Source organism: Gymnodraco acuticeps, unplaced genomic scaffold (genome assembly GCF_902827175.1).
Source record: "Gymnodraco acuticeps unplaced genomic scaffold, fGymAcu1.1, whole genome shotgun sequence".
Classification (NCBI taxonomy): Eukaryota; Metazoa; Chordata; class Actinopteri; order Perciformes; family Bathydraconidae; genus Gymnodraco; species Gymnodraco acuticeps.
In genome coordinates, this window is record NW_022991240.1 from 18,207 (window position 1) to 28,336 (window position 10,130).

The 10,130-nt window shown below is 48.3% G+C and overlaps 1 protein-coding gene across 1 annotated transcript; it reads left to right on the forward strand.

The window, feature by feature from the left end:
- Positions 1–1,932: 1,932 nt before the first annotated feature.
- Positions 1,933–7,828, forward strand: LOC117561850 (presenilins-associated rhomboid-like protein, mitochondrial; the record flags this gene model as incomplete). Its single annotated transcript, XM_034239455.1, is given in 8 exon segments — positions 1,933–2,009; positions 5,483–5,596; positions 5,598–5,688; positions 6,364–6,504; positions 6,588–6,636; positions 6,936–7,031; positions 7,434–7,583; positions 7,758–7,828. Coding segments are annotated over 8 exon segments (789 nt in total), but the record flags the coding sequence as incomplete, so codon positions are not given.
- Between the last annotated feature and the right edge of the window lie 2,302 nt (positions 7,829–10,130).

Below are 10,130 nucleotides of genomic sequence, written 5' to 3' on the forward strand. Positions count from 1 at the left end.
TTTGGGGCTTAGCCCTCAGTGGCGGCGCCAGAGATTTATTTTGGGGGTGCTGTGGGGTAGCTTGACGTTTCATAGAGGGTGCTCCAACATGTGGGGCTTCACATTAAGGTACCGGGCGCTACGGTGGAATGTTCTACTGCAACACACACACACACACACACACACACACACACACACACACACACACACACACACACACACACACACACACACACACACACACACACACACACACACACACTAGTCTCTCCTCAGGAACCATCACACACACACACGATTGATAAAATGAAGGCTCGATAATCAGCTCACGGCATATAGGTGTAAGCAGGGGTAAAGTTGGTGGACCTCACCTCCTCTAGGGGGGTCCTCACCTCCTCTAGGGGGGGCCTCACCTCCTCTAGGGGGGTCCTCACCTCCTCTGGGGGGGTCCTCACCTCCTCTAGGGGGGTCCTCACCTCCTCTAGGGGGGGCCTCACCTCCTCTAGGGGGGTCCTCACCTCCTCTGGGGGGGTCCTCACCTCCTCTGGGGGGGTCCTCACCTCCTCTAGGGGGGTCCTCACCTCCTCTAGGGGGGCCTCACCTCCTCTGGGGGGGTCCTCACCTCCTCTAGGGGGGTCTTCACCTCCTCTAGGGGGGCCTCACCTCCTCTAGGGGGGTCTTCACCTCCTCTAGGGGGGCCTCACCTCCTCTGGGGGGGTCCGGGGGCATACTCCCCCGGGAATATTATTTTTTAAATATTCAAATTAAAAGCATCAATCTAGGAAGTACAAAGGAACTCACCTTGTGGTATAACCGGCAAGAGAGAAAGCCTTTGAGCTCCAAACTGTTTCAGAGAGAATCCTTGATAATCCATGATATGGCGTTTCATCACCGCAGCATTTAGCTTAGACCAGGGGTAGCCAACACGTTGCCCGCGGGCACTTAGTCGCCTGTGGGGCATGTTCTACAAATAGCTCGCCAAGCAAATCCAAAATGTAAAAAATACACAAAACAAAAAAGGAAATGTAATTAAAAGAATCTACCCTATGCATAAACAAAACCTCAATCATAGCGAACTCTATCTATTTACAACTATATATCTATCTAACACCCCTCCTCCCCCACAATGAATAACCTTTGAAAGTAGCTCTCATCCTAAAAAAGGTTGGAGACCCCTGGTTTAGACAGTAGCTGCCGGGTCCCCCATGAGCTCAGCCCCCTCCTTTTAAAAAAAAGCTTTATACCCCAAATAAGAACTTTGTATTATATCAATGAGGGAGAATTGTCCTGGGCTAGAGCTGAAGCCCCGAAGGCCCAGGCGACGCCACTGATAATATCCAAAAGAAAGAGAAAGCTGGAAGAAGAAGAAGCTGCAGTTGAAGTCTCTTTCCTGCAGGGGGCGCTCTCTGCTCTCAGTCACCCCGGAGATGATGTACATTTGCCGGGTAGGTCTGAGGGTCATGGGGCCCACATGTTCTAAAAAACAAATGTGTAAAAAATATAGAAACTAATTTCCCAAAAACCTGTGGAAAATGACCCAAATACTGCATATATGAGAATAGTCGAAAAAGTCATGACAATTGTGGGAAAAAGTCAGAAAATATGGGTGAAATGTCCAAAAAACTATTGAAAAATGTTCGATAATATAGAATAACATCACATTTTGGGGGGATTTGTGTGAAATGTGAAAAGTTTCGGGAATTGTTTAGATGTGAAATATATACGAACATTTTAAATGTTGAAAAATATATGAAAAAGTGTCAAATATTTGTATAAAAGGTTTAAAAAACAGTGAAACATTTCGTAAACAAGTGAAATATTTCCGAAAAGAAAGTCCCAAAAATGTGTTGATGGTGCTGCAGTCTCCGTCCTGCAGGGGGCGCTCTCCCCCGACTCTCTACTCTCAGTGTCCCCGGAGATGATGCACCTTCCCCGGGTCACAGGGTCACCAACATGGCGTGGAGGAGCTGCTCGGTTCTGCTCAGACTCACCGGAGAAGATGCTCTACGGAGCTCCGCGAGGGGCGGCAGGTCAGTCACCGCATTCGAAAACAGGCTGCATTTCCCGGCCAACAGACAGACGGAGCCCCGCTGCTTGGAGTTAGCATGTTAGCTTCTGAAGGACGCTTAGACTTAGCTGGGTGTTAGCAGCTAATTGTAGCATGGTGGCTAACAGCAGTTTGTTATGATCAGAGGTGAAGAAGTACTCAGGTGTTGTACTTCAGTAAAAGTAGAAGTACTCAGATCTTGTACTTGAGTAAAAGTACTCAGATCTTGTAGGCTACTTGAGTACAAGTAGAAGTACTCAGATCTTGTACTTGAGTAAAAGTAGAAGTACTCAGATCTTGTACTTGAGTAAAAGTACTCAGAGTACTCAGAGGCTACTTGAGTACAAGTAGAAGTACTCAGATCTTGTACTTGAGTAAAAGTAGAAGTACTCAGATCTTGTACTTGAGTAAAAGTAGAAGTACTCAGATTGTACTTGAGTAAAAGTAGAAGTACTCAGATCTTGTACTTGAGTAAAAGTAGAAGTACTCAGATCTTGTACTTGAGTAAAAGTAGAAGTACTCAGATCTTGTACTTGAGTAAAAGTAGAAGTACTCAGTACTTGAGTAAAAGTAGAAGTACTCAGATCTTGTACTTGAGTAAAAGTAGAAGTACTCAGATCTTGTACTTGAGTAGTAGAAAAGTAGAAGTACTCAGATCTTGTACTTGAGTAAAAGTAGAAGTACTCAGATCTTGTACTTGAGTAAAAGTAGAAGTACTCAGATCTTGTACTTGAGTAAAAGTAGAAGTACTCAGATCTTGTACTTGAGTAAAAGTAGAAGTACTCAGATTGTACTTGAGTAAAAGTAGAAGTACTCAGATCTTGTACTTGAGTAAAAGTAGAAGTACTCAGATCTTGTACTTGAGTAAAAGTAGAAGTACTCAGATCTTGTACTTGAGTAAAAGTAGAAGTACTCAGATCTGGTACTTGAGTAAAAGTAGAAGTACTCAGATCTTGTACTTGAGTAAAAGTAGAAGTACTCAGGTCTTGTACTAGAGTAAAAGTAGAAGTACTCAGGTCTTGTTCTTGAGTAAAAGTAGAAGTACTCAGATCTTGTACTTGAGTAAAAGTAGAAGTACTCAGATCTTGTTCTTGAGTAAAAGCAGAAGTACTCAGATATTGTTCTTGAGTAAAAGTAGAAGTACTCAGATCGTGTACTTGAGTAAAAGTAGAAGTACCAGAGTGTAGGAATACTCTGTTACAGTCAAAGTCCTCATTCAAAATGTTCCTCAAGTGAAAGTAGAAAAGTATTCTCATCTAAATATAGTGAAAGACAGTAAAAGTAGTCGTTGTGCAGATTGGTCCATTTCAGAATAATATATATGATATGTTTTATAATGATTGATCATGAAAGTGTTCTCAAAGCTGGTGAAGGTGCAGCTAGTTTGAAGTACTTTGTATACTGCAGGGTAGCTGGTGGATTTACTCCAGGTGGAACTAAAGTCTGATTCAACACTTGATTAGATTTCACATCATCCAGGTCTGTGAAGTAACTGAAGGTATTAAATACATGTAGAGGAGGAAAAGTACAAAGTAGCATAATAGTGGAAAAACTCAAGTAAAGTACAAGTACCTCTAAATTGTACTTAAAGGTGGGGTATGTAATTCACTTCAGATACACTTGTTGTTATCTTCCATGGAATGCTCTTAACATCCCGATAGCAATGAATATCTGAAGTGCTTTGAAGCCGTGGCGCTGTAGAAAGCTCGACCAATCATCTGAGCCGGCTAAAGTAACTGGATGGCCTACCTGCCTGTCAGCCTTCCATCTGGGCACAGACTGATCTCGTGCCTCATTGGTCATGACCCTGTGTGTTGGAGGAGGGGCTCTGTGAGGAAGGGGCAGATTTTTCCGGCTGTGTATTTTCAAATTCTAGCGCACTCGAGCTGCTTTCTCCAAAATGACCGACCCCACCTTTAAGTGCTTCGATAGTGTCCCTCCGGCCCGGAGCATTCGTCCAAAGAAATCGACTAATAATGAAGAAAATTAACACATTTGTTGCAATAGTAATGTATGCACTAACTACATTACTACAACATTTGAATCATCAGTTCTTCCTCATTTTCCTCAATTGTTCATATTTGGTTTATTAAAATAATGATATTGTGGTCATTGTTAAAAAATGTCTGCTATTATTATGAGTGTTATTATTTGTATAATGCACTTTCTGCCTTCCTGTCATCAGGAGTTAGAAATGTAATGGCTATAGATTAGATCCTTCATTCTCCTGCTGGGACATTTCCCTAAAGCCAATACCTTTATATTGTCTACTCTTCACTCACTGTCAGCATAGGTCGGCATTGATGCACAGAGCCGACAGAAGACCTTGTTTATATGGCATCATATTGAGAGGTGCAGTGACGCGTCCTAAAACCAGGAAGTAAGCTGCTGGTTCCCTCCACAGAAAGCAATGGGATTTCTCCACAGGGTTTTGGAAAATAGCTGGAAATAAGGTCTGTGGAAAACAAACCTGTTTGATAAATGCACGTTTTGTTCAGCCGGATAATCTCCACATGTCTACCCTACTTTTATAATGTTCGAATCATAAATCTAATCGATAGATTATAAAAGGTTTTAGGATGCGTCCCTGCACCTCTAGAATCCAACTCCATCCATCAAGCTGAAACTTTCTCTCCCTCTTCTTCTCATGCTCCCTGTCACTCTCCTTTAACTCCTCCGGTCACTTTCTTTCATTTGAAGATAGTTTTTTGCCCGGCGCTTGGCCGGTTACCGCTGGTGTTAAACACATGTTGGCGAATGGTTAGGTGGCTCATAGTCTGTAGTGAAGGAGCAAACAGCTGTTTGCTTTTCACCCAACAACCGCCTCACGGAGCGCTGTGTTGTCGCGTTGAGAAAGAAACCAGAGGACCATTTAGTTTTAAAGCGATATTGTTAGTGGCCGAGCGGCACGTGGAGCTCTGCTTTATTTAGGATGAGAGCTGCTTTCACTCCTCTTTGAGTTGTTTCTGCTGACCTTTAACCTTTGTGCTGCTTGGGCCTCTCAGGGTTGCTGACCTTTAACCTTTGTGCTGCTTGGGCCTCTCAGGGTTGCTGACCTTTAACCTTTGTGCTGCTTGGGCCTCTCAGGGTTGCTGACCTTTAACCTTTGTGCTGCTTGGGCCTCTCAGGGTTGCTGACCTTTAACCTTTGTGCTGCTTGGGCCTCTCAGGGTTGCTGACCTTTAACCTTTGTGCTGCTTGGGCCTCTCAGGGTTGCTGACCTTTAACCTTTGTGCTGCTTGGGCCTCTCAGGGTTGCTGACCTTTAACCTTTGTGCTGCTTGGGTCTCTCAGGGTTGCTGACCTTTAACCTTTGTGCTGCTTGGGCCTCTCAGGGTTGCTGACCTTTAACCTTTGTGCTGCTTGGGTCTCTCAGGGTTGCTGACCTTTAACCTTTGTGCTGCTTGGGCCTCTCAGGGTTGCTGACCTTTAACCTTTGTGCTGCTTGGGTCTCTCAGGGTCAGCCTTCAGCAGCGCTGCCTCTTCAGGAAAGTCACGAGGAAACCTGAACAAAAAGGGGAGGAGCATAACCTGAAAGAGCCCCCCCCGGCTGAGGCTCCTCCCCACCGACGCTCCTCCCCCCCCCAGCCGGAGCAGCGACCCCCCCCCCTCTCCGCCAAGAGACTTCGGACTCCTCCTGAAGCCCCTCGTCTTCACCGTGGGGGTAAATACCTTTACTCCTCCTCACAGACTAACTCCTCCTCCTCACAGACTAACTCCTCCTCCTCACAGACTAGCCCCTCCTCCTCCTCACAGACTAGCTCCTCCTCCTCACAGACTAGCTCCTCCTCAGGTCACAGACTAACTCCTCCTCACAGACTAACTCCTCCTCCTCACAGACTAGCTCCTCCTCCTCACAGACTAGCTCCTCCTCCTCACAGTCTAGCTCCTCCTCCTCACAGACTAGCTCCTCCTCCTCACATACTAGCCCCTCCTCCTCACAGACTAGCTCCTCCTCCTCACAGACTAGCTCCTCCTCAGGTCACAGACTAACTCCTCCTCACAGACTAACTCCTCCTCCTCACAGACTAGCTCCTCCTCCTCACAGTCTAGCTCCTCCTCCTCACATACTAGCCCCTCCTCCTCCTCACATACTAGCCCCTCCTCCTCACAGACTAGCTCCTCCTCCTCACAGACTAGCTCCTCCTCCTCACAGACTAGCTCCTCCTCACAGACTAACTCCTCCTCCTCACAGACTAACTCCTCCTCCTCACAGACTAGCTCCTCCTCCTCACAGACTAGCTCCTCCTCCTCACAGACTAGCTCCTCCTCCTCACAGACTAGCTCCTCCTCCTCACAGACTAGCTCCTCCTCAGGTCACAGACTAACTCCTCCTCAGTTTACAGGCTGCTCCTTCGGTGCGGCGGCCATCTGGCAGTACGAGTCTCTGAAGTTTCGGGTGCAAAGCTACTCCGACCAGGTCCGAGCTGATTGGCTGGAGAAGCTTCGGCCTCAGAAACGAGGAAACGTCCGCAAAGAGGTAACGGAGCTACGTCGTCACCTCTTTAAGAAACCTGAATTCTGATAGTTGTTCTCAATCTGAGCTCTGATTGGCTGTTGCAGATCAACCAATGGTGGAACAGCTTGAGCGAGGGTCAGAGGACGGTGACAGGTGAGACACTCTGCAAAACACATTCTATAAAATATGTGAAAAAAAATTCAAATAATTTCAAAACTGTGTGTGTGTGTGTGTGTGTGTGTGTGTGTGTGTGTGTGTGTGTGTGTGTGTGTGTGTGTGTGTGTGTGTGTGTGTGTGTGTGTGTGTGTGTGTGTGTGTGTGTGTGTGTGTGTGTGTGTGTGTGTGTGTGTGTGTGTGTGTGTGTGTGTGTGTGTGTGTGTGTGTGTGTGTGTGTGTGTGTGTGTGTGTGTGTGTGTGTGTGTGTGTGTGTGTGTGTGTGTGTGTGTTCCCAGGCATCATTGCTGCTAACGCCATAGTGTTCTGCTGCTGGAGGGTCCCCTCTCTGCAGCGCTCGATGCTCAAACACTTCACGGCCGACCCCGCCTCCAGTCAGTCGGCACAGCGTTCACACTATAATGCTCTTATATGTTTCACCAAATCTTTCACGTATATTTAGATATTATTCTGACAATTTCGACATATATTTTTTTACCACATTTTCAAGTATATTTCTTTCTTTTTTGTCCACACATTCTACAAATATTTTTGTCAATGATTTATGGACATTCATGTCGTTACATGTGCCACCAGTACTTTCTATATTCTTCGGACATTATTTTAAATGTTTCAGTTATTTTTCTTACAACTTTCTGAATATGTTCCACCTTTTGTTCTTGCTTTGTTGGCACATTTTATCCGCACAGTTTGCACATATTTCTGGTAAATCTCTCAGACATGTCGACATATTTTCCTGTGACCCTTTCTAACGTGTTTCCTGTCCCCCCCGTTAGAGACCCTGTGTGCCCCCATGCTTCTCTCCACCTTCAGCCACTTCTCCTTCTTCCACCTGGCGGCCAACATGTACGTCCTGTGGAGTTTCTCCTCCAGCGCCGTGTCCATGTTGGGCCGAGAGCAGTTCCTCGCCCTCTACCTGTCCGCAGGTAATCAATACATACTGTGATACCTTCTTTCAATCACAATCACAATCTCACGTACGAGGAATTTGACTTGGTGTCGTGGTGCATACATAAAAGTAAAAAGAAAAACACAGATCTCTGTCTCTCTCTCTGTCTCTCTGTCTCTCTCTCTGTCTCTCTTTCTGTCTCTGTCTGCAGGCGTCGTCTCGTCGTTCTTCAGCTATTTCTGTAAAACAGCGACCGGGAGGTTCGGCCCGTCTCTTGGAGCCGTGAGTCCAACACTGATTTATACTCTTTATTTTCGGGTGAAACAACATATAGAGAAATAAAATTAATGTGCTGCTTATGAGAGTTTTAATACCTCTTTCTTAAAAAGAAGCAAAAATTATTATTATTATTAAATTGAGAAAATCCCCCAAAAAGAGTCGTGAATTATAAATGAAATCTCAGAGAATATCAGGTTTTTTTCTCTCTTAAATTTCCATTTGACTCTCAGAGAATATCAGACAAAGAAATGTGATTTAAATCTCGTATTTTCCTGGTAAATTTACAACGTTATTGTCAGAGAATATCCGGCGAGAAAACGTGTGAATCTCCAAAAATATGCAGATTATTTTCCATCAAATGTTCAGTCTTTTTCTCAGATAATATCCCTGATATTTCCTGATTTATTTAAGATATGTCTCCCATGTGTTCTCCCAGAGACTCAGAAAGTGACAGTAAAAAAAGAAAGTGTTTATATGTAACGTAAAATCCATATTTCTTCAAGGTAAATGAAATCCTGTTTAGTGTCTGGGTGTCCCGTCGGCCTCCTGTCTGAGTGTCTGGGTGTCCCGTCGGCCTCCTGTTTAGTGTCTGGGTGTCCCGTCGGCCTCCTGTCTAGTGTCTGGGTGTCCCGTCGGCCTCCTGTCTGAGTGTCTGGGTGTCCCGTCGGCCTCCTGTCTGAGTGTCTGGGTGTCCCGTCGGCCTCCTGTCTGAGTGTCTGGGTGTCCCGTCGGCCTCCTGTCTGAGTGTCTGGGTGTCCCGTCGGCCTCCTGTCTGGGTGTCCCGTCGGCCTCCTGTTTAGTGTCTGTGTGTCCCGTCGGCCTCCTGTCTGAGTGTCTGGGTGTCCCGTCGGCCTCCTGTCTGGGTGTCCCGTCGGCCTCCTGTTTAGTGTCTGGGTGTCCCGTCGGCCTCCTGTTTAGTGTCTGGGTGTCCCGTCGGCCTCCTGTCTGAGTGTCTGGGTGTCCCGTCGGCCTCCTGTTTAGTGTCTGGGTGTCCCGTCGGCCTCCTGTCTAGTGTCTGGGTGTCCCGTCGGCCTCCTGTCTGAGTGTCTGGGTGTCCCGTCGGCCTCCTGTCTGAGTGTCTGGGTGTCCCGTCGGCCTCCTGTCTGAGTGTCTGGGTGTCCCGTCGGCCTCCTGTCTGGGTGTCCCGTCGGCCTCCTGTTTAGTGTCTGTGTGTCCCGTCGGCCTCCTGTCTGAGTGTCTGGGTGTCCCGTCGGCCTCCTGTCTGGGTGTCCCGTCGGCCTCCTGTTTAGTGTCTGGGTGTCCCGTCGGCCTCCTGTTTAGTGTCTGGGTGTCCCGTCGGCCTCCTGTTTAGTGTCTGTGTGTCCCGTCGGCCTCCTGTCTGAGTGTCTGGGTGTCCCGTCGGCCTCCTGTCTGAGTGTCTGGGTGTCCCGTCGGCCTCCTGTCTGGGTGTCCCGTCGGCCTCCTGTTTAGTGTCTGTGTGTCCCGTCGGCCTCCTGTCTGAGTGTCTGGGTGTCCCGTCGGCCTCCTGTCTGGGTGTCCCGTCGGCCTCCTGTTTAGTGTCTGGGTGTCCCGTCGGCCTCCTGTCTTAGTGTCTGGGTGTCCCGTCGGCCTCCTGTCTGAGTGTCTGGGTGTCCCGTCGGCCTCCTGTCTAGTGTCTGGGTGTCCCGTCGGCCTCCTGTTTAGTGTCTGGGTGTCCCGTCGGCCTCCTGTCTGAGTGTCCTGGGTGTCCCGTCGGCCTCCTGTTTAGTGTCTGGGTGTCTCGTCGGCCTCCTGTCTGGGTGTCCCGTCGGCCTCCTGTCTGAGTGTCTGGGTGTCCCGTCGGCCTCCTGTTTAGTGTCTGGGTGTCCCGTTGGCCTCCTGTTTAGTGTCTGGGTGTCCCGTCGGCCTCCTGTCTGAGTGTCTGGGTGTCCCGTCGGCCTCCTGTTTAGTGTCTGGGTGTCCCGTCGGCCTCCTGTCTAGTGTCTGGGTGTCCCGTCGGCCTCCTATCTGAGTGTCTGGGTGTCCTGTCGGCCTCCGGTTTAGTGTCTGGGGTGTCCCGTCGGCCTCCTGTCTAGTGTCTGGGTGTCCCGTCGGCCTCCTGTCTAGTGTCTGGGTGTCCCGTTGGCCTCCTGTTTAGTGTCTGGGTGTCCCGTCGGCCTCCTGTCTGAGTGTCTGGGTGTCCCGTCGGCCTCCTGTCTAGTGTCTGGGTGTCCCGTCGGCCTCCTGTCTAGTGTCTGGGTGTCCCGTCGGCCTCCTGTCTAGTGTCTGGGTGTCCCGTCGGCCTCCTGTCTGAGTGTCTGGGTGTCCCGTCGGCCTCCTGTCTAGTGTCTGGGTGTCCCGTTGGCCTCCTGTTTAGTGTCTGGGT